The 24,597-nt window shown below is 45.9% G+C and overlaps 1 protein-coding gene across 3 annotated transcripts in view; it reads left to right on the top strand.

Annotated features, from left to right (window-relative positions):
• The window catches only part of FGD4 (FYVE, RhoGEF and PH domain containing 4), a 56,302-nt gene extending 35,323 nt beyond the window's left edge, over positions 1–20,979 (top strand). For 2 of the 3 annotated variants that reach the window (XM_004676525.2, XM_012720511.1), the window contains exons 8-16: positions 1,924–1,982; positions 2,306–2,452; positions 8,412–8,584; positions 11,611–11,641; positions 11,859–11,951; positions 12,768–12,893; positions 16,421–16,564; positions 18,901–19,041; positions 20,324–20,979. In XM_004676525.2, the coding sequence (XP_004676582.1) occupies positions 1,924–1,982; positions 2,306–2,452; positions 8,412–8,584; positions 11,611–11,641; positions 11,859–11,951; positions 12,768–12,893; positions 16,421–16,564; positions 18,901–19,041; positions 20,324–20,581 (1,172 nt within the window). In that variant the 3' untranslated portion in view covers positions 20,582–20,979. The remainder of the gene's footprint in view (positions 1–1,923; positions 1,983–2,305; positions 2,453–8,411; positions 8,585–11,610; positions 11,642–11,858; positions 11,952–12,767; positions 12,894–16,420; positions 16,565–18,900; positions 19,042–20,323) is intronic. The other variant, XM_012720512.1, reaches the window with a different exon arrangement.
• Positions 20,980–24,597: the final 3,618 nt, after the last annotated feature.

The following is a 24,597-nucleotide window of genomic DNA, read 5'->3' as shown; positions in this document are numbered from 1 at the left end:
GAGAAGTGTCTTTTTAGCTCTTCTGCCCATTTTTTGATGGGGTTGTTTATTTTTGTTGAGTTTCATCAGTTCTTTGTATATCTTTGTGATCAATCCTTTATCGTTAGTATTGTGTGAGAAAATTTTTTACCAGTGGATGTCTGTTTATCTTTTGTGATGTCTCTTTTGCTGTACAGAAGCTCTTTAACTTGATGTAGTCCCATCTGTTTATCCTTTCCTTCCTTATTGTTGCGTTGGGTACTGTATCTTCAAAGATGTTACTGAGGTTAATGTCTTGCAATGTTTTGCCTATCTTTGCTTCCAGGTATTTTATGGTTTCTGTTCCTGTGTCTAGGTTCTTTAATCCACTTCGAGTTGGTTTTTGTGCATGGTGTGAAGTAGTGATCTAGTTAAAATGAAAGTGTTTTTAAGGCTCTGAGTGCCAACAATACTTTAGTTTCTCATGTCCTTAAAAAATTCAATTAGCTGTCATGAAAATGTACTAAAAATGGCTTGGTATTCACAGGTCCTAGCTTGGTGTACAAGCTTTGAGCATTGTTACTTCCCCAGATAATGTTTTGGCTTTATTAGAAGTGACTGTGGGAATGGAATGAGGACCCAGAATACAACTTTGTCTGTGAACCTGAATCTTTATCCCTGAGATGTGTCTCCCACCCTCCTAGAGCCACTGGCTGGGGATTGCTCTCTGTCCTTCTTGAATTTAGGGTTGTCCTAACCTGCCCTCCCCCATTTACCCTTCACACTCCTCTCTGCTCACCTGGTTGGCTGCCTGGTTTTAGAGGTGGGATGAGATGGGATTATCACCAGCACCCCTCAAGCTGGCCTCTGCTTTGGGGTGCAGGACCACCTGGTCCAATTTGTCACCCTCTCCTTTAGGTCTTCTAGGAAACTGACAGAATTGCTCACATTGAGATGGTTCTCCAAAATGCAAATAAAGAGTCAGCCCTTCCAATGCAAAGACATGACCTTTCTCTACAGTGCCTCTGTCAGAAATGAGGAAAGTGGCAACATTGGTTGGTCCCTATCTCCTTTCTTTGTTTTACCATCGCTACTGACACTCAAATTCTAAGGAAATCACAGAAGTACGTCAGAGCCCTAAAAGCAGGAGAAAGAGCACCAAAAGTACTTTCTGTTCCACAGTGGAACAAAAGTAGAAAATTGGGTCTAGGAGTGATGAGGTTGCTGCGGTGACAGAACTGAGCAGGCCATTATGCACACGAGAGAAAAGAAAGGAAATAGCAGGACCAGACCTAGGCCTGAGAGCCTCCCGAGCCGGAGCTCCGACCTACCCTCTACAAAGACCTGCCCGGCTCTCACTGCTGCCTGCCCCACAACAAACCCACTCTCACCACTGGCCCTGAGGGCTCCCTTTTGCCTGACCCCGGCTAGATGCTTGTGTTTTCCCAAGGGACGTGGGTGACACCGGATGGTTCTGTGACGCATAGAACTGGAAAGGTGATCAGTGCTGCTGAGACATGGCCCAGCTTCAAGTCTGAAGGTCTCACACGACACTTCAGAGTGGAGTGACCACAGCTAAGCCGTGTCTCCATTCCTTCCACCTGCCAGAGGGAGCACGTGTATTTTCCATTTAAGACTGAGTAAGGTTTACTTGACGTAATATAGCTAAAACCCTGGCAGTGTGCCTTGTACCAGGTTAGGGGACATGGGGCTGTGGTAGAAGGTCCTTGCAGATTTCATGTCCCTGAAATCTGCGAGTATGATCATTAGGTCTGAATTTTTATGAGGAAACAGCCCTTCAAGTTCTAGGAAATCCTTTTACAAATGAACTGAAAGGACCCAGTTTGTAAAGGAAAACTGGCCCGCTGTTTGCTATGCGTCTGGCTCCTCCTTATGGGTGTTGAGCTACCCAGTGGCCTGGTGAGGACAAACTGCATTTATTTGCTTTTCTCTCTTCCCATTTAGAATCACTTGAAATTATATCTACAGCAGCGAGCCATTCGAACAGTGCAATAAGAAAAATGGTAAGTGGTTCAAAGGAGCCAGGAATCTTCTATGTATGTGTGGTCAGTAGACACCACAATGCCACCTACAGGTTTGAACCCAAAGGAGTTGCAAGTGAGCCAGAAAGAAGGTTCAGAGGATGTCGGGTGTCACCCAGATCCATTCTCTCCCCTCTCCTCCAGTTTCTAATTTGCTCATATCTGAAGCATTTTACACCAAAGTAACACTTACGCCCAATCCTTTCTGAAGTAGCCAGACATTAGCTAAGGTCTCTGCATTAATTAAGGCTCCAGGTGAAACCTCCTGGTATTTGATGTTGCTGTGTTTTGTTTGCATTTCCTAGGAGAACCTAAAGAAACTCATAGAAATTTATGAGATGTTGGGAGAAGAAGAAGACATTGTCAACCCTTCCAATGAACTCATAAAAGAAGGGCAGATCCTCAAGCTTGCAGCTCGGAACACATCAGCCCAGGAACGCTACCTGTACCTGGTAAGTACCTGAGTGCAGCAGATCACGCAAAGTGAACTCTCGGGTGTCGAAACATTCAGCTCCATCTCACCTGGTCTGTTCTACCCTGTCAGGATTCCCTGTGACCCCACGTTCTCTCGAGCACTCAGCTCTTTAAGTATAATTCTGCCATTTTCCCATGGGAAAAATTAATTACCTGTAATTAATTTCAGTAACACTGATTAAAGAGCCATCGGAGGGTAGGGCTTTCTGAAACCCTCCTGGATCCAGATTTTCCCCTTCCTTTCACCCTTACAGGCTAATGGGAGCCATTTCCTGGCCACTTTGCCAGATGCAATTTCCTGCCCACCATTCTTGTCCTGATGCCCTCTGTCCCTGCTCGTAATATTTGTAGGTTGTAAACTCCTGCCTGCTGTGTCTCTGCAAAGCTTAGCTGGATGTGCTGCCCTCCCACTGCGCCAGCCCTCCCCTCAGTGCCTGGAGAAGGCAGTAAGCCTGCGCTGACCTCAAGTGGGAAAGCTTCTCCTGGGGCTCAGGCCATTGTATTTAAAGTTTCTGTTAGATCTTAGTTCCTTTCTTCATCGGTAGTCATAATAGCTGAGGCTGAGCAACAGTTTACTTGCACTGAGTACAGGCTCAGTAGCTTGTTAGCTCTCCTTAGAGTCAAGACAGACCGGTTGGCTAAGGGATTGCCTGGGGCTGCGGCATCTCAGCAGGCAGCTGACAGCTGACTGTGTTGCAGACAGGTCATCTCACCCCACCCTTAATGTGTGTTCTCACAGAGGGTGTAGTGGTTTCTGTCTTCTGCTTAGTGCCTCCCTAGAAAGGAAAATGTCTGGACATTAATTATCATACATAGGGGGATAAGTCTCATATTAAAAAAAAAAAAGTATATTTGGCTACTATACAACCTAGCAGTTCTGCTCCAAGTGTGTACAACTCAAGAAGATTGGAAACATACATCAAAACTAAAACTTGCATGTGAATGTTCATGCCAGAAATATTCATAATAACCCACTAGTAGAAATTATCAAAATACCCCTGATGGGTATTTTGCATCATGGGCATCGATGCAGTAGAATATTAAACAGCAATTAAAAGGAACAAAATACTAATATCTGCTAATTAGATAAACTTTGAAAATACTGTTACGTGGAAAACTACCATTCATATGAAATGCCCAGAACTGGGCGTATGCAGAGAGGCGGGGGAGAAGGGGTAATTGTCTAGGGCAGGTTTTCTGTCAGATTTATGAGATGTTCTGGAATTAGATGGTGATGATGGTTACAACTATAGTTTGTGTAGTTTGTATACAACTACAGTTTGTATAGTATAGTTTACAAGCTATACTAAATTGTAGGGTATGTGAGTTATAGCTCAATCATTTTAAAAATGGACAGTTCCTGTACAAGTTGGCTATGAAAATATTCATTTGCACTCGACAGAAGTACATGATGTTTTAGAGGTTATACAGAGGCCTAACTATAAATCAAGGACTTACAACAGGATAGCAGGGTTCAAAGATCTGTTTATTCAAAATATAGGCTTTATTCTTCAGGTATGGTGAGGCCAGTAACTCAGCAGGGGATTGCCAATGAAAAGCTAATGACAGAATTTGCCTCTCTGCATATGCCTAATTTAAATGGAACCATTCAGTATTGGCCTTTTCTGAATGGCTTTTTTTTTTTTACTTAACAGTATTTTCACAGTTTATCCAGTTAGCAGGTATTAGTATTTTGCTCCTTTTATTGCTGAGTAATATTCCGTTGCATGCATATACCTGATGATGGGTATTTTGATTGTTTCCACTTATGGGTTATTTTGAATGATTCTGGCATGAATAAACAGCTTGTGACAGGAGCCCTGAGGTCCAGCAGGAGGGAGGGGCAAAGGTCTGAAACATGGCAGAAACCTCTCATAGTCCCTGCCAGATGGGCTGGGCATGTGGGCATGCTGTGGGCTAAACAGGCAGAGGACTGGCTAGTTTAAATAATGCCACCAGGCCTGGGTGGTGGGGCTGTGTCCTGCACCTGTCCCAGGCAAGCTGAGGGCAGGAGAATGCTGGTCCAGGTTGTAAGAACTCAGTCTAGGAGGAGACTGAGGGGTGGGCTCTGGAGTGTTTGGTTTCCACACAACAAACATCTCGTGAGCAAGTTGTTCATTTTGGCTAGGAACTGAGTAACTCCGAAAGTAACTTGCTGTCCCTCCAGAGACAGCGAGATTTCAAAGCATTGAAGCCACACGTTAAAGATACTAGTCTGAGCAAAATGCCTGTAAGCCTATTTCTCCTCTTCCTCTTCATTTTCTTTTAGTGGCTGGGCTCATTTTCTTCCTCCTCCTGCCACATTTTGGCATTTTGGTTTCTACCGTTAAACTCTTTACTCCATGTCTGAAGTTGTCTTGGCTTCAATTTTTATGTTTGAAATTGTTTTCAGAGGTAAAATGTTGTAGGTGAAATCTGGAAATAGCTTTAGATGAAACCTCAACCCAGTCAAGTACAGCAGCAGTCTGGAGGATGTTGGCCGGGGCCTGGGGACACCGCAGTGTGTTTGCGGACATGCCTGTCTTGCAGTGACACCACAGTGTTGCCTCCCATGTCCTGTCCTGCTGGCTCACCCCTCGCCCCCTTTCCCCAGTTCGTACAGCCCCTCCCCTCCAGCACACCTAATCCCCACTTGCCAGTTTTCTTCATATGCAGAAATGCCGCAATTCCTATTTTTATTTCCCTTTGTGTCTAGAAACATTTGTGGGCAAGGCCAGTTGTATTTAGAACTGATTCCCTGACAGTCCACTTCCTCTGACTTTGTCATGTGGGCACCCTGCTGGCTCATAGCTATTCCTTAAGTAGCCACATCTGCAAGTTTTTAAAAATCCCCAAATTTCCCCATAGCAAGGCCCCCAGGAGTGTCTGCTCTAGGCCATCGAGAGTCCTGTTTCTGCTTTTGTTGTAACAGGCAGATTTCTCCTCACTTACTGAACTTTGAACATGGGGACAGTGATATTATACCTGATACAAAATTGTGTATATGTGTGTGTGTATGTATGTATATATGTGTGTGTGCATAATTGATACAAGGGCATCAATATACATTTGCCTTCTCAAATAAACTTCATGAAATTAATGGGGGTGAGACATTCAGTCCAGTAAACACATTTTAAGAGACTTAAATAGTTGGAAACACTGGCCATCAAGAGGGTTCTCTCTAAGTTCTCAATGTCTGCATTTTAGCACTCCTCCAGCACCTCGACAGCTGCCTTGCCAGCTGAGTGCTGCTCAGTGTCCCCTCGTGAGCGGTGGCCAGAAGGGGCTGCTCTGCACCAGAGGGAAAACACTTCTACTTGGTGCAGCTGTTGCCGTCACCTCCTCAGTGGGTACCAGCAGAAAGCCAGAGAGAAGATGGCAGTGCAGTGTCTGCTCCATGCAGGGAGCAGGGCTGGCAGCTCTACTTTTTATGTATGGTGTCTGCTTTGTAAGCAGGATTTTATATCCTGCAGGCGCTTTTCCCTCCAGGAAGAAGTGGTATTCATTGACAAGCATCAGGGTGTGATGAGATTATGTAAGATTAATACGTAGGTGTTGATCATTTAGAAGACAAAGTCCTACTTGGTAAGAATGTCATTGTGCCAAAGGGGAATGTGGTTCTGGAAGCAAGAGGGAAGAGAAATGCGATTCTAAGCCAGACTGCTATCTAGTATGGGTATAAATATAAAGGCAAATGTGTGGCCCTCTTGTGTTTGTATAACCATCAAGCACTGGCCAAACTGGAGGACAGGTATCTGATAACTCAGAGACTTTATTCCCGAACATGCTTTTGTCATCCCATTAGCAAAATTCAGGGCTGCCTAGCTGCTGTCTCAGAAGTGTTGGTACTGCCCAGCGTGCTGTGGCCCTCTGGCTCCAGCCATGCCCAACCTTGACCACATTCCCTCCTGAGCCAGGCGGTGAAAGAGGTGATATGGGCAGATTACCACCTTGGTCTGGGAGGGCAGGGTTTCTTTTCCAGCCTCTAAATCCTAAGCACCATCTTGAGGCTGCCTACCTCGGGAACACAGAAAACCAAGGATGATAAGACATAGTGTCCCGTCTCTGAAGGTGGCCTTGAGATGAGGTGCTGAGCGACATCTGATAAGAAACCATTAGTGCCCTTTGATTTCTATGTTGTCCAGTGTGGACATGAGATCTATGACCCCAGTCACAAGAAATTGTAAAAGGGGGTACAGGGAACAGCTGGTGAGAAATTTGCTACCAGCGCGAGAACAGTGGGCAGTGTTGTGTATAAGCGCTTTGAAATGTTTTAAGTTGTCAGGGATGTTCCTTATCTTCATGGCGGTGCAGAGCCCACAGAGAGCTGCAGGATGGGACCCTTTCCCTCCAGAGTCCTCGGAGCTACCATTGTCCTGCAGGCAATGGTCTTGAGACACCGAAGAGGCTGTGTAAGGCGAGGGCGTAGGATTATGTTCCCAGTGGCTCCTCTTAGGAAAATATGTGTAATCCTAGAAATGATGTAAAAAACAAAAATGTAGCAGGAGTGTAACAGAACAGGCAAGAAAATAATGATAATGATGAACAGCTATATACCAGAGACATTTTGTGGGGATGAAGCGGGGAATGGGATCAAAAACAATGGGGGGAGGGAAATACACTGGACTATGGTGATGGCACATGGGTCATTTGGTGATGGGAAACCCAAGGGGATTGCAACTGAGATGGAAAAATGCACCAAAATATGTAAAAGTAAATTATAAACAAACAAACAAAAACCAAAAATGCAAAGTGTCAAGATGGGTATGGTCCTTTTAGAAACTGGCCCAAATGTGTAGGCTTTCATCCTTTGGCAAGTTGTATTCAAAAACAAGCTAATGCCCTCCCCAAGTCTGTGCTGGGTCTCCATTGGCAGGACTGCTAGTTGGAGATGGAGAAGGCACTGGGCCTCACTGATTCAGGTCAACACCAAGCCCTTCATTTTAAAGTAGATTTTGCGCACAGCATCTTTAGAAACTGTCCACAATTCTGTTAATTCACACACAATCAAATCTGAAGCAAGATGTAGGACCATAGAAAATGAATCCAGTATCAAACAACGACTTCAGTTTTTATGTGGGGTCTCGTTTGCTATCTCCCCCTTTATTCTGATATAATGAAGCTCAGATGTGGCTGTTTTTAAATCTGACATGAAGCAGTGATAAAAATAAACACTGAGGGCTCTCCCTGGTGGCGCAGTGAGTTAAAGCATAGCAATTTGCAGTTCTCAGAAGCCACTGCAGCATGAGTTCAATCCCTAGCCAGGGAGCTGACCCACATGGCCCGGCAGACCTCTCCTGACCTGCCCTCGGCTCCCCTCAGCAGTGTGCTTTGTCAGTCTGCCTGTTCTGTTCCCCACTCTGTCTCTGGTGAATCCTCTCACCCAACACACCTCTGGCCTGTACCCCAGTTCTGTAAGCATAAATAAATCTGAAAAAATAAATAAACACTGAACTTTACTCTTCTCTCCTTGCATCTGTAAACTCGCTCTCTGAGACACAGCAATTAAAAACTGTGCTGTTTAGGGCTTTGGCTTAGAAAGCTGAGAACTTTGGTACCTGGAGCCAGAAGGATCTTAGTCAGGAGTGAGGGAGGGGACAGGAGTGGTGGGGGTGAAGTAGTGGGGTGCCCTGCACTCACCTCCTCCCACAGACACACAAGCAGCCCTGACCAGGGGCCTCTCTGAAAAGAACAGAGGCCCTTCCTAAATTATTGCTGAATTTGATCACATTCATTTCCTTAATAACATAGAATCAGTAAGATATTTATTTATGAACCAACCACAAATACAGTGTCAAAACCTTAAGAATATGGTCTTTTTGAGCATAAGCTGTAGCACTTCGACCATTTTGCTTACCTGGAAAGCCTGATGGTCCCTGGAAATGCCTTGGAACCTGGGGGGGCGGTGACAATGTTTCCAGTCCTTGGCCCATAGCTAACACCTGCTCTGCCCTGCAGTTCAACAACATGCTGCTGTACTGTGTGCCGAGGTTCAGCCTGGTGGGCTCCAAGTTCACAGTTCGAAACAGAGTTGGCCTCGATGGAATGAAAATCATTGAGACTCACAACGAGGAATACCCACACACGTTCCAGGTGTCTGGGAAGGAGCGGACGCTGGAGCTGCAAGCCAGGTGAGGGATGTCCCGGCCAGGTGAGGGGTGTCCCGGCACACTGGCTGTACAACAGAGCAAACAGTGGGACAGGGAGGCCCCGCAGCCTTGGCCGGGAATGCGCAGCCCTCTAGAAGCCAGTGGGGCCAAGCAGGGATTGCACCTTTTCCCTGGATCCCCTCCTCGCGTGCCTGGCAGGCGCACTGGTCTGTGGCAGGAGTGCTGGGCACGCTAGGCTGGGTGGGGCTTAATAGGATGCAGCTGCTGCAGTCAAACCAGAGTTTTGAGTCCTGTAGGAAAAGGTCTCTCCACCTTCCTCCCTCCGCCCTTTCTTATGGTTCCCAGATTCAGGTTGATGTTGATTATTCTGTCCTGGATATTTATGCTTGCTATGTCTGTCCTCCCGGCCTGTCCTGCATTTGTGGGGTTTCAGGGCATCGGATGGTGAGAACGTGGGAAAAGGTAGGGTAGAAAAGCCACAGTTGAGGCTGCAGAAGGGACATCTGGGGTTCCTGTGACTGCTAGCAGCCAGGACTTTAGGGGAAGGGAGACTCTTACATGCTTTGTTGAGTGGGACAGGGAGGGATGGCACTCTGGCTAGCCTGTCCCCATGGAAACAGGTTTGGGAAGAAGGTGTGGACTCTGTAGTCCCTGGTGTTAGTTCTTGTGCCAACCTGTAAGACAGTGTGGCTTGTTTTATGGGGTGCACCTCATTCATTTGCCCTGTAAAGGTACATGTGGAGAAAGTGGGATCCTTCTAAGGTCACACAGCAGAGGATCAAGTCCCCACCAGTTCTGAGGGCTCCAGTCCCTTACAGCCACCAATTGGGGTCCTGGGAGCCCTCTGCTCCTTGCTCTGATCCAGCCCTAAGATCTCATGACCCAGGTGCACTCCTCCTGGTATTTCTTCCTAGGAACTTCCTCAGACATAAACTTCAGTCTTTCAAAAGGCAGTAAATCGTGTTAGCAGGACTTTGCCTGAGCAGTCAGGGAGGTTGGAGAAAACCTCTTTGTGGAGGACATAGGGAAAGTCCAAAGAAGATGTAGTTCTCTGGTTTTCCACAGACAATGTTCCCTGAGTCGTGCATGGCATAGGCTTCATGGACCGGCCCCTGCTTTCCATGGAAGCTGAGGTTTTGGCTTTGGAGGCCTGGTCTCCTCCTGTGGTGGGATTCAAGCCAAGTCTGCACACCTTAGGAAGGGTGTACACACATGTGTGGGGGTCCCTGATCCGGAGCTTGCTCCCTGCGTTTGGCCCTGATGGGCTTGTCCATGCTTCTGTCTTCCAGAGAGTTCTGTCTATACTGCAGAAGGATGCAGGTGCTGCTGGCGTTGCTGGCAGCAGTCTGGATGCCAGGAGAGAGCTCAGCGGGGTCTCTGGGGCCCCTGCAGGGGAGCATTAACCCCCTCCCCCACAGCAGGCCAGTCCATACGATGGGCCTGCTTAGTGAGAAAGTTCCAGAAGCATGGGTCATTGTCAACATGTGGCTTACACTATCTAAACCTGGCTTCATTCCTGTGAGAAATAGAAGCAGCTGGTTCTCCTTACATTTCTCCTGCCCCATATTTCGTTGCTGTAATTCAAAACAAGTTTCTGTGGTAAACGAGACTTCCGGACTCCACCCACCATTATTTTTTCAAGAATGGAGACAGGCCTGGAAGGTCCCAGAAAGTCAGGCTGTTGGAGGGGTTGCTTGGAAACAAAAATCAGGTATATTTTTGTACATATTTTTAAAAGACTCAAAAGCAACTGTGAAGAAAGCCTTCTGCTTTTCTCTCTGGGTGAGTCAGCCTCAAGAATGACCTTTCACCCTCTGCTTCCTCTTCCATTTTTGGATGAATAGAAAGTATTGTTTCTTATCATTTTTATTCAGAGGATGTTAAAAATACATGCTTTCTTATTTAAAGAATAAAAAATCTCTGCCATGATCATGAAAAGCCACTCTGCAGGCTCAGCTAGTTCTCTGTCTGTAAAAGGTTAAATGCAGTTCATGACTGTTTCTAGGGCAAAATGGCTGATGGGGATTGGAGGGGCAGTCACAGCAGGAAGGAGAGCTCTTTTGTGGGTGGGGGGGGGGGCAACTTGGAGCCCGGGAGGCTGGTTCTTGGTCCAGGGGTCCCCCAGTGACCAGTAAGCAGCATCTTACTTGGTAGGTGTGTGTCCCAACATTCAGCGCTCAGGGACAAATTTGGGGAGGATGGGAGGTGTCTGGGACCCCATCTCCAGCCTTACTCAGCCCTGCTCAAACTTCAGGTTAGCCCTGAAGGACAAACACACAGAGAAAAGGGTAGTTTGCTCTCCACAGCTCCCAGAGTCTCTTGGTTTGGAGATTTTTGTCCTGAGTCAAGTAAAAGGGATTATTTTTTTAATTTGACATCAGCCAGCTCTATAAGCTTCTCGCAAAAGAGATGAAAAAAAAAAAAAAAAACCTGCTGCAACAGGAAAACTGGGGACTTGACGATTATCAAGGAAAATTCTGCCCAACAGAAAATGTATTAAATACTGGGGTCCATTAATCTGTGAAATTTCCTTCCTGTAGGCATTAAACATGTTTCCTTTTTGCCTTATCTATAATGGATTGTGTATGGAATGGCCTGAAGTTTCCTAGCAAAATAAAATTAGCTTGTTTATCCCAGGAAATGCTAAATAGCTCCCTGAGGCCTGGCAAAGATACTAGAGATTCTGAGGGATAATTGTCTTCCTTTCCATGATGGGCCATGACTGGGGGCCTTTACAATGGGAATAGGCTGTATATGGAGGCCAAAGCCAGTCTGGCTCATTGTTGGCAGGCTTTTTAGTTATTAATTAATGGGTTGCCAAACCCTCCTATCAAAGGCCATGTGCACCCAAGTAGGTGGCTGGTCTTAAACACCTATTTTGGAATTTACTTGTTCAGTTGCCAGAAATTCTGTTTCGTTTTGATTGTAACTCCTTCCCAAACATCCCTGAGCGCTTCAGAAAGCTGGAGCAACATTAAAGCATAGTTTTAGTCACCGGTCGACTCCTGAATGTTCTTTGCCTTCACCTTAATTTTGTTTTGTTTTAGCTCTGAGCAAGATAAAGAAGAGTGGATCAAGGTAAGCCTGGTTTCTGTTTCCGTTTTTTTGTCTCCCGTGCCCTCTGGCCATGGACACACACATGCCCACATGTCACTGTGCTGGTTTCACGTGTGTCCTCAGACAAGGTCATTTAATTTCTAAGGCGATTCCCATCACAGATGTTTACCTGATCAATTGTTCCCATTGACTTGTAGGTGATACTTTCATTATGCCTCGAATTCCATTTCCATTCTAGGCCCTTCAAGAGACCATTGATGCTTTCCATCAGAGAAACGAAACCTTCAGAAATGCAATTGCAAAGGATAACGAGGTGCACTCTGAGGTCTCTGTAAGTGGAATTCAAACCTCTGCTTTACACTCTTTTCTCTCTGCTCTGCAGTGTCCCCACCTCCTCACTTGCTTCTCCAGCCTGTCTCCTTCGGTAAGCCAGGCCGTGCTGTCTACACAGTGCCTCATACCCCCCAGTCTAGCTAGCAGCAGTATGTTTTCACACTGAAGCTTCTTGGAACCTTTTATGTCACTTTCTGAGTCTTGACTCAGAAAGGGTAGGAATCACCTTGGAAAGGTGTTTTTTCTTTTTGGTGTAGAAGAACTGGGATGAAAGCCAGAGGTTCAGGAAAAGGGATGAGAGGGTTCCTCAGAGACAGAGTGGAGAACAGAACAGGTGAATTGACTGAAATCCGCTGCGGAGGGGAACAGCGGGAGAGACAGGAGAGGTCTGCTGTGCCATGTGGGTCAGCTCCCTGGCCAGGGATCGAACTCAGGCTGCCTCAGTGATAGTGCTGAGACTTAACCCTAGGCCATAAGGCCTCTCTGCTTTTTTCTTAAGATTTATTTTATTTATGCACCCAAGAACTAGGGACTAGGCCAGAGGTGGATGGGGGAGGGTGAAAGGATTCCCCAGAGACAGAATGGGTTGCAAAATAGGCGGAATTGACTGAAATACACTGCTGAGGGAAGCAGCAGGCCAGACAGGTGAGGTCTACTGTGCCATGTGTGTCAACATTCTGGCTGGGGATTGAACTCATGCCACAGTGGCTGCTGATAGCTTCATTGTGCTGAGACTTAATCCCTTGTGCCAGTAGGGAGAGCCACCCTTATATATTTTTTAATGGCAGGTAATAATACCCTCTTTCCTTTTTAGACTGATGAGCTAGGCAAGCGAGCCCCCAAGTGGATCCGAGATAATGAGGTGACCATGTGTATGAAATGTAGGGAATCCTTCAATGCTCTGACCAGGAGGCGGCACCACTGCCGGGCCTGTGGACACGTAAGTGGGGCTCCCAGGTTGTGGCCTGGGACACCTGTGTGTCTGGAGGGGAGGGGAGGCTGGGAAGAAACAGAATTATTCACTAAATCCCTTAATCTAACTTTATTTTGTTGACAACAATGAACACAGCAATAGACTGCATCCTACAGAAAAAAAATGATAAGAAACAGATATCCGGGCTCAGGGGGCTCACATGTTCCTGGAGAGCCAGACACTGGTCAGCAGACCCATGGCTGTCCCACTGCCACCACCCCAGGAAGCAGATTGGGCTCACAGGGAGACTGACAGAGGATACCAACTCATAGTTAGAAAGAACAAGGCCAGTCTGAGGGGCCAACATTTAAGCTGATGCTGGGTAGACGAGAGGCATCTCGCCTGGGAAAGGAGGTGAAGAGCAGCCCTTGGGGGTGCGTTTGAGTGGGGAGCATGTAAATAAGGGGTAACTGAGCTGTGTGCTCCCGGGGCTGTGCTGTGCCTGATTGCACATGGCAGAGGTTCTGTGTCTGACCCACAGGAGAGAGAGGCTCTCTATGTGTGTACATGGACACACACCCCACACACACACAATACACATACCACACCCCACACACACTACACTACATACACATTATACATACCACATACTCACTATATCTACCACACACCGTGCGCACACACACACACACATAGCACACACACCACAATCCAGGTACCCACAGGGGATGAGATTCTGAACTGAAACTTGCAAAAATGAACAGAGATGGACAGAGACCGGTACAGCTGCCAGTAAAGGATGTAGCTTGAGAGAGACACATCAGCTGCAGGAGGACATGAGCCATGCCATAGAGGGGTGAGAGATGAGTCGTAACCAACGGCGATGGTGCCCTGGAGAACTGGAGCAGTCGGGGCGTGAGGGCCTGAGCTTCGGGGGGCGCAGGGCGTCTCCCGTCATTACAAAGGCAATGTGGGGAGATGGGCCTGGCCTGAAGTGTTGTGTGTTGACTTGGTGGTGGACGCAAGGGAGTTCCAATCTGATGTGTCTCTAGATCACTGAAGTGGGGCGAGTTGTCAGCTGAGAGTGAAGGCGGGGCAGGGAGATGTGAGCTGGAGGAAGCCTGAAGAGACGCAACCTGAGCGCACATCATCCTGGCAGTTGCGCTGCTGAAGGTGCCGAGCCTCTGAGGGAGCGTGTCGGCAGCTCTTGGAGGCCTAAAACAGAATGGATTTCAGAGTGTAACAGCAAACACAGTGGCTCCCTCGTTTTAAGACTTTAAAATCCTGTTATTGAGTTTTCCTGAAATGACTGCAGTTGCTGACATACTTGCCTTAGGTAAATAAGCCTTTAAAAGTGTGCGCGAAGGTGGATTGTCAAATTGCCTCGATATGATTTAAAAATAAAATATCCACCTAGAAGAACCTAAAGCTGCAGGCATGACTCATGCTAAGCCTAGAGTAATTTCACTGTAATTTTGGAAAAAACCAACAGCTAGTATGGTGGATGTTATATGTTTTGAACATAAACCAAAAATCATATGAATGTTGATAGTTTTTAAATACACTTTGTCTACTCTGAGAATAGAAATTCCTAAAACAGGAATTTTTTTTTGCTGATTTTTTTCTTCTTTTTTTATTATTAAATGGTTTATTTTCACATCACCTTTTTGTGCCTTTTCCCATCACAGTTGTAATCCCCATGGGCTTCCCATCACCATTTCACCCCTGTGCCATCACCATAGTCCTGTACTTCCTCCTCCACCCCCGTTTTTTATCCTATTCCTCATTCCACCCTCTTGAAATGTCTGGTATATAGTTGTTCATTATCATTATTATTTTCTCCCCTGGTCCTTTATACTCCTGCTATGAATGAAACCATCCGGTATTTTTTTCTTCCTGGCTTATTTCACTAAGCATGATCCCTTCCAGCTCCATCCATGATGCTGCAAAAGGCATGAGAAAACAAGAATATTTTTAATTTAGACAGTTTTCCAACAATTATCCTATAATTAAGAAAAACTGCCGTCCACTAAGAAATTATTCATATCTGTGCAGCCACTGCTCATTCACTGGCATTTGCCTAGTGTTGGTTGCATGTTTGGGGAGCAAAACATTAGAGCCTTTGGTTCAGACTCATCTTTCTCACCCCTTCTATGCCATGGGTCATGCAAGCGCAGGCTCTCAATGGGCTCCCAGACTCGGGGACAACTTATCACCTAATAGCAGACAAGTGAACTGATCCCACAGTGTCTGATTGAGATCTATAATCCACCATGAAAAAAATGCAGGGAATCTTTAGTCACACAGGGAGAGGAGGTGATGTCTGTTCTGAAAGTGGAAACACCTACCTTGAGGAAGTGAAACCAAGTGAGTGTCACAAGGTGGCGGAGGCAGAGGCGGGGTGGAGGGAAAGGGCTGGCACTGCCAGGCTCCAAGGACCAGTGGTCTGAAGACTGGGCCAGGAGAATGAGGTGGGCAGGCCTTTGTGGGCATGTTTAAGAGCTTGTCCTTTACCCAAGAGCAAAGGGAAGACTTGGAAGGAGGTTAAACATCAAGTTGGCTTTTTAAAAAATAATATGTTTATTTTTACATCATTTTGTGCCTTTTTCCATCTCAGTTGTAATCCCCATGGGCTTTCCACAAGTTGGCATTTTTTTTTTTAAGATTTATTTATTTGTGCATACAGAACTGGGGTACAGGCCAGAGGCTCAGGGGCGGTGAGAGGCTTCACCAGAGACAGAGTGGGGAGCAGAACAGGCAGATTGACGAAGTACACTGCTGAGGGGAACAGCGGGCGGGTCAGGAACGGTCTGCCACGCCATGTGGATCTCCTCTGGGGCAGGCGGGGATCGAACTCATGCGGAAGCGTCTTTAGATTCTCAGTGCTGTGCTTTAACCCACTGCGCCACCAGGGAGGGCCCAAGTTGGCATTTTTTAAGAGAGCACCTGGCTCCATATGGAAGGTCACTTTGCAGATGTGTGAGTGGAGACCCAGGGGCAAAAGGTCAAAAACAGGAGGACAAACCTATTTGCTGTAAGGTCCACGCAAGTACATTGTCAGCTCAGTGACTGCAGAAAGGTTTAAAAAATACAGATAAAAGGATGGATGGATGACTGGGTCGATTGGATGGTTGGGTGGGTGGGTAGATGATTGAGTGGATGGATGGATGGAGGGAAGGAGGGAGGCAGTAAAGACAGCAGGACTAAGCTGGTGAATCTGTGGGGTTTGGGAGAGAACAGGGTCGGGTGGCAGGTGAAGGGGGCAGAATGTGGGCAGGTCTGGGGAGCACTGAGCGCAGATGCCATTTGGGGGTGGTTTTGATACAACATCTCTAGGCGGGTAGAAGCAAAGCCTCGTCTTGCCTTTCGAGGCACCTGCCATCAGGGCCAGGAAGCGGAGCCGGCAGACCAACACAGCCTCAGAGCTGTGGGTCCACTTCAGGCCTGTCTCTCCTCAGCACCTAACTTTTCCCCCACCTGCTGTCACTTCTGACTAACCTGGGTCAGGTGCCCTGTGAGTCCCTCTAACTCCCCATGATCATTTCTTCTTGCAGGTGGTGTGCTGGAAGTGCTCTGACTACAAGGTCCCCCTTGAATATGATGGAAAAAAACTGAGCAAAGTGTGTAAAGACTGTTTTCAGATCATATGTGGTGGGTTCACAGACAGTGAAGAAAAGAAAAGGAAAGGAATTTTAGAGGTATGAAATATTAAATAGCAGCTGCCTTTTAGAGTTGTATTTTAGATTTTCTCTGCAAGAGCAGAGAACTGTCCTTTAACCCTGGAGAATGCAAATGGTGTATATTGTTATTTTCCTTAGTATCTATCCATTTGGAAATGATCAGCAAAACTTGTACCTCTAACGTCACCAACTTTGAAGGGACACACTTGGTTTTATAGGAAGGCACGGGGTCACTGCTGGGCACTTGCTCGTGAGACCTGCTGCCTTTGGTGGTAGCTTGTGGTACTACACCAGAATCTTCCAAATTAGGATAGATAACATATTTTTTAGTAGGATCACTTTCCTCTGTGTCGTCTTATATTCAGCTTGGAAAAAAAAACTGCCTGAAATTTTTCCAACTTATGTGAAAGTATTGTTACCTAAAAAACGTGCCCAATCAATCACATTAAAACTATCATTTAATTACTAGTCACTTGTTTTACAATAAATCCAGACCCTGAAATGCTGGCAGCTGTAGTCAGTTTGTATCTAAAAATGAGTTTATCATCCTGGGATCCTGATGGTAGAAAAAAATAAGACACAGCAGAAGGCTTCTATGACAGAGTTCAGAAAAGCCTGGAGACTGTATGAGCGGGGATACCTGAGGGCCATGGTTTGTGTCTGTAGTCACGGGAAGGACTCTCTTGGGCCCTGAGTGTTCATCAGGCATCGACACTATATAAACATACAAAAGTCATTTCTGTTTATTGGAAAAGCACTGTGCAGTCGAGGTTCAGCTGAGGCTGATCCCTGAATCCACAAACTAACAGATGACTCTGAAATTATCAGGGGTCTGGGGTGACTTGTATTGTAGAGCAAAGTGGGGTTTCCCAAGCAGACAGGCCCCCACGCCAGCACATCCTCACATTCCTGCAGCAGCTGGTGGGACAGCCCCATGGGGCTGTTTTAAGCCATAAGTTTCAGACTTTCCCTGTGAAATAAAAATTTCCATCTAGTTTTCTGTATTTGGGGAAAGCAATCAAATGCTTATTTATTTCATTTAATCAAATAAATCTGTCTATAAGTAGAAGATACATGTACACACACACACACACACATACTTGCTTTCTGCAGACTCACTGGTGTGTTGTGAGTTCCAGATCAAAGGTCTGGAAACTTTTCCCGTAAAAGGCCAGAGAGAAACTTTGAGTCTTTGCCACCAAGAGGCAGCTGAGGCTATAATTCCTTATATAACAGGAATGAAAACAAATGTGCCCAAATCTTTATTGACAAAGTTCAAAATAGAATAACTTAATATAATGTCTTATAATTTGGATTTGCCAGTAAAAAAATGGAATCCTTTGGGAGAGGAGGGAGAGAACATTCACTCAACTAGAGCCCAGCATCGCTGGTGCTGATCATTGAATGAATTTCAGATGTTCTTTCTGTAGCAATTATTTTTAGCTCCCAGACTATGCAAAAACAGGTAGTTGGTTAGAGTGACCCCAGGCTGCTGTTTCCCGCCCGCAGCTTCAGACACTCCCTCTGAGAAGACCCAGCTTTATCTCCAAACCACTCCAAACCTCACAGCTGTCTTTTTGTAAAATAACACCAACATTGTATGCTGGGCCTCATCGCACAGGCTGCTGTAGACTTTTCTGCTACTCCTTCCACCTGGTCACACGGCTCGCAAGCCTGTGATGTCCCATGGGGGACCCTGTCGGGGGGGCCCTGAGCATCTGAGTATAAGAAACAGCAGCCACCCAGTCACTCTGCAGTGTGTTGACTAAAAACTGCTCATCCAGTGGCTGTGTGTGTTCCCCCTTTAGCTGATGATTTAAGACCAAGATTTAGACTTTAGGGAGCAAGACAGGAAACTGTAAATGGCCCTCCCGAGACACAGCAGCTGGGAAATGCTGGCCTCCACGCAGGTGCTAGGGCAGAGACTTCTGCCACTGCATTCGTGGGTCCGTGACCCAAGTGAGTTGTGCTTTAAAGTTCCCTGCGTTCAGACTCCAGTCATAGCTGGGGCTCCTTAATGTGGGATTTGGGGAGGGTTGTTGTTTCCTGTCTGAGCCTCCTAGATAATGAAAGTAGCAACTTTCTCAGTGTTCAGTGTTCAGCACCGCTTCAGTTCAAGATCTGGTAATGCAAAGAGTCCAAGACACTAAAAGACTTCCCAGGCTAGAACAGAGGAGATGAGGGCATTTCAGTAACAATTCTAGGGGACCGTTTTTGGACATTCCTGGGAGACATTTCATGTAAACATGTATTTTGTGACTGCTCTCTAAGCCGAACTCCTTTACCCAGTTCATCTTATGTTCTCTGCCTGCCCTCTTCCTTCTCCCTCTCCCACTCCCACTGCATTTTCCTAGATTGAATCAGCAGAAGTGTCTGGAAACAGTGTGGTGTGCAGCTTTCTTCAATACATGGAGAAGTCCAAGCCCTGGCAGAAAGCTTGGTGTGTGATCCCCAAACAAGACCCTCTTGTGCTGTACATGTACGGCGCCCCCCAGGTATCTAAGCACACCTGTCTGCAGAGTCAGGCCCGGGGGGGATGTGTGGACGTGGCACCTCTCCCCCTGCCGCTCCATGTGGGGTGAGCACGTGCAGTGCTCAGTGCGGCTCTGCAGCACATGGGGATGAGGCCACGGACCAAGCCCTTGTGTGGCAGGGATTTCTTCGCTGGTGGGCCATTTGTCCCCTTCTCTTGCTCTAATACAGTGGGTTTGAGCGGTGGTGAATTCTTAAGCAGCAGGCTTAAGAAGGGGATGAAGCAAGGAGGAGGAGGAACCTGTGTTCTATGATAGGAAAGTGTTAAGTCTCTTTTTTTCCTTGAAAGGATGGATTGCCTAAAAGTCAAAGGAATTTGAGAGTAAGGGAATTTCAGTCTTGGGTTAACAGTTTTTTTTTTTTTTAAGATTTTATTTATTTGTGCATACAGAACTGGGGTACAGGCCAGAGGCTCAGGGGCAGTGAGAGGCTTCACCAGAGACAGAACGGGGAACAGAACAGGCAGATTGACGAAGTACACTGCTGAGGGGGGCAGGGGGTGGGTCAGGAGAGGTCTGCCATGCCATGTGGTCACCTCCGGGGCAGGCGGGAATCGAACTCATGCAGAGCTGCTTTAGATTCTCAGTGCTGTGCTTTAACCTGTTGCGCCACCAGGGAGGGCCAACAGTTTTGTTTTTTTTTAAGAACTCCGGGAGCAGGATCTGTAATGAGCCCCTAGGAACAAGAGCCCCACGAGGCCCCCTTCTAACCGGCACCAGACACCACAGACCATGTTGTCCTTAAAAAGCTTACACTGATGTGTGTTGTCTGGGAATGGAATGTTCTAGCTGGATCTGACATATCTAGTCTATCTAGTTAAGGACTGGTGGGCCTTTTTATCTTAGAGGTAGACTGAAGCTGTGAAGGTATACATTTTACCCTGTTTGACTTGCCCATAAATAAACAGATGCCATGAATCACCAGATTAAAATATCCATGGTAATGAGGCTGTCCATTAGCATGATGGGTTTACATACACAATGACTATTACTCTCTTCCCTGTTGTGCTGTGCAAGTAGCTCAGTGAGCTCCCTCTCTGAAAGTCAGAAGTAGCCTCTGAGGCCTAGTGCAACCCTCCTTCCTGCACAGCCCACACTGGCAGTGCTGCAGGGCAGGCCCTGGATGCCATCTCAGGGAGCAGATCATCATAGGCCAGTGGTGGAGAGAAGGAGTCCTGGGAACCAGTCCAAGAGGGCACACCCTGCCGGCCACCCATCCCACACCAGATGCACCCTGTCTCCCCAGGATGTGAGGGCCCAGGCCACCATCCCGCTGCTGGGCTACGTGGTTGACAGCCTGCCCCGGAGTGCAGACCTGCCTCACAGCTTCAAGCTGACCCAGTCCAAGTCTGTGCACAGCTTCGCCGCCGACAGCGAAGACCTGAAACAGAAGTGGCTGAAGGTCATCTTCCTGGCGGTCACAGGTGAGACCCCAGACGACCCAGATGAGCCTCCGGCCTCCTCAGACGATCATCCCGAAACCAAGAGGAAGTCCGAGGGCTGAGCCTGGCCTGGGTGCGGGCATCTTCCCTGACGGCTCAAGACACTCCCGGTGCCCCCACGCACCTCTTAGCACTTTATGTCGGAAACATAGACTGGGATGCATCTTTGGGGTGGTCACCGTGTGTCTGTGTGCTCTTTGTGAAATAGATACGCAGAGCCATTCTACTGATGAACGTCTGGAATAATGTGAAAAAGCAGCATTTTTAATGGGCTACCCCTTGAATCTGTTCTTGTGTCTTGAAGGAAATGGGTGTCTGTGATTCTCTCACTGTTGGGTTAGGGTAGGATTTTAAGAAATCCTCTAGTGTCTCCTCTTGCACATACTGTAGGATTGCAACAGTTTGAAAGATATACCTCTGTGTTGCCAAAACAGATCTGCTGTAAAAAAAAAAAAAAAAAGAAATCAAATACAGGGACAGTTTAGGTTAATGTTTTGACTTATTCGACTAGTGCCGGCTGCATAAATAATGTCCGTTCTTTGGAAAAAGAAGCAGAAAGGCAAATTGTTGGTGTTCAAAGTTTTGACTTATTAAGAAGAGATAATACTTGGTTTTGTGAAAATACTCCTAAGAATAAAGAAATCTTAAGTATATAGCAACAATATGTAAATAGTATTCAATAGAAATATCTATGTATGTACTCGACATACTTTTCTCCTCAGCTTTTGGTTCTTATTTGTCTCTTAATTTATTTTTAAAATATAAAGCATGTTTTATCTGGGAATCTTGAGTAGTGTTCTACTGTATCTGGTGATTTATGTTTAACTGATTGACATCTAAGGGTATGGGTATTTTTGTAATGAGAAAAAGCAGTAACGCGTGGCATGGGCTTTCTTGGTGAATTCCAACTGTATTTTTCAAGTACTATTTTTTCGTTCTGTGCCTATTGAAAACAGTGCCTGTCTCTAAAGGTGCTAATAATATTTACTTACCTGTGAGGGTCTGGTGAAAGCTTCTGTCTTGATTTTCCTGAGATAAAGCCCGTTGGTCACCGGGCTGGCCAGGCCCCCAGGCCCATTCCCCTCTCACAGTCTGACCATTATTGCTGCCATTGGTATCAGCAGGTACAGGAACCTTTGCCAAAACTTGAACTCCACCTACCTTACACTGAGCAGGGATGAACAGAAACTGCATTGATTGCAAAGCTTTTCTCTCCATAGAAATGTCAGGCATGCTCTAGCAAGGACGCTGAAGAATCACCACTGAGGATGACCCACAGGGTCGGTCCTTCGTGGGATGAGGCATAAGACTCACATAGAGCGCTAGCATTCAAGCGTCTAGAATATTCAATACTATTTCACACCTAACGTATGAAAGGAAGGCTCTGTCCAGCTCTACACCACCTGGCCAGAGGAGAGAGGGGAGACACAATGAAGAAGGCAGTTTTCAGAGGTACAAGGTGAATGAAGAGACTCTGGACTTCTGTTCACCTTTTCTCCTCTGGGAAATTTTAACAGTACAATTGTAAGAAGACAAAATGTGATTCCTTGTTACTGAGCCCGTGTCTCATTCTGCAAGAGTTATGATTAACATCTCACACTAAGTTGACTGTTTAACTTAACCCTTTTCTCAAATATTTTTTTCACCTTTACCCCATCATGCCAAAACATTAATATTCCTGACACTTCAGTCTGCTATAAATCTACACATACAATACTGTCCTTGACTTTTGAGAATCACACCCTGATTAGAGACTAGCTACACTCAGAATTTGAGATGACCATCCATTGATTCAGAACCTGTTGTTTTAAGAAAGCGTTGAAATAGCTCCCTTCCTCACCCACCCCCTCACCCCCAGAGGAGAAGGTAAAGCAGTTATGACTTCCAGCTACTGTCACTCAGTTCACAGCAAATCTGTATAGCCAAAAGATGCCAAAGTCCCTTTGTGGGGGTCAGGCACTGAGGTGTCCCATTGCTTTTCTCCTCTTGTCCCCATTCATGTGTGTCATGTGTGTGTGTGCACATCTGTACATGCCGATAGATCATTACTGAGATCCAATAATAGCTATTTATAATGCTTTGACTTCCTTAATCTCAAGAAAAGAGGGCAATGAAAGTACTGGTGACTGTCAGGGAAGGTGACTTTTGTGAATGTGGATGGAACAGCCAGAGCACAAGGCCGATGAGAACTGTGCAGGCCAGAGTATATTCCAACGCTGAACAGTGAGGAGATGACACTTTCCCCATCCATAAGTTCTCCTGGCCTGCAAGGGACATGTACACAAGCTCATTAGCATCAGTGCTATCAAATCCAGGCTAAGACCTACAGAGGGAGAGTCATATCCTGCTCTTTGCATGTAATCTTTTATTCTTCATAACCAATTTAGAAAAATCAGTGCTGGAAGATAATCTGGTTACCCAATCTTCATGCCCCACCCTTTTTCTTAGCCAAGCACAGAGAGAAGGACCCAAGCAGATCTACCTGTCCTCCCTTCTTAAAGAGTCAGTAGCACGTGTACTTGGAGAAACGCAGAGGAACACTCTTACTCAGCCACTCAGTAAATACCTGCCTCAACCAGAAAACATCAGGTGTGAATGTGACAGAATCCGTATCTTCTGCTGTCTGACCAGACATGACACATTGTATCTAAAAAATAACAATTGGTTCCTTTCCTACCCAAAGCAACATTCTGGATGATTCTCACTCATTTGATATTCTCCACACATCCATTCTTTAACATGCCCTTTCCACAAACATAAAAGGACATATTGGATAAAAATTGCTATTCAGTACAAAGCATTCCAGTCTTTAGACCTAAGTTTTCCTTTGATTCAAAGTCTGCCATTTGGCCTACCAATGGGAGGCATAATAGCCCAGGTTGGAAGTGGAACTTAGTAATGAAAATGCCACCAGCCACTTTTGTACTCATGGCATCTACAATGCCATCATGTATGCAAGCAATAAAACTCTTCAGGGTATGTTTTTATACTGATATTTTAATATGAAACCCCCCCCCCCACTAGCCACACAGATGTAGAGCTTCTAGAAGTGATACTGGTGAGATTCACCTTGCTGGGCTTGGAGTGTGGGGAGAGGTGTTATTCCTTGGACTCAAATAAGTATCAAAAGCATTTTTACTTTTGCGAAGTGCGTGGATCATGATGGGAAGCACACCTGGGTTTCCTTTCCCATGAAGTTTAGTTAGTGCAACATGTGGGCTGGTGCACTTACCGCCATTGGTAGGTGAGGTTCCCTAAGTCACAAAAATGACCAAGCTTTTATAAGAACTAATCTTTTCAATATACCCTGTCCCCACATGAAGGTACACATTTGGATTTTTAAAAAGAATACTTGTGGTTTTAAATCTATAAAGACTACACACTCCAACAAACTGCAGGGTTGTTAAAGATTCATTGATGCCTTCTAAGACCTTTTACCCAAAATACCTCTGTCAGTTCACAGTTCTGTTTTACTTTTGCCTACTTTGTGGCAACAGGGTGTATTGTTGTCCTTTCAAATTCTAAATGTGATTTCTGGTTACATTCAAAGCCTTGCGTTCTTATTTCAAGCATATTATCTGTGGTAACGCTAATAATCTTTCTGGACCTGATCCTGAAGAGAAGGCAGAGATAAATTCTAGGGAACAAAGACCTTAACTTTGGCCACTAGCACAGAATGGAAGCCTAATTAATATGTCCACATCGCACGATTTCTGTGTCAGATGGGCCTAAAATTAAGCACACAGTACTTATAAGCTAAAGTTAGATCAGAAGGCAAGAATGTCTTAATGTTTTCATTGTTAAATCTTGTGTTCTTCCAGAATATATGCTTATTAAAACTGGCTATCCAGTTCTTATTCTTAAGGCTGTATTGACATCTGTTGTAGACCATATCACTTCTTCATTCTCATCTGGTGGTAGTAGAATCCAATCACTTTTTATTTTGATATTACTACCTACTATAAAGTCTCCAGATTTAGAAGCTATGAGTATAATATATAAAGACCACTAAATCTACTTTAAAAACCCTTCTGTGAATTTCTGCATATATGTATATATGTAAAAACATTACTGATTT

The sequence above is a fragment of the Condylura cristata genome, unplaced genomic scaffold, assembly GCF_000260355.1.
Source record: "Condylura cristata isolate star-nosed mole 26May11 unplaced genomic scaffold, ConCri1.0 scaffold00004, whole genome shotgun sequence".
NCBI lineage: Eukaryota > Metazoa > Chordata > Mammalia > Eulipotyphla > Talpidae > Condylura > Condylura cristata.
Note: the sequence above shows the minus strand (reverse complement) of the source record. Positions and strands in the feature narration are given on the sequence as shown.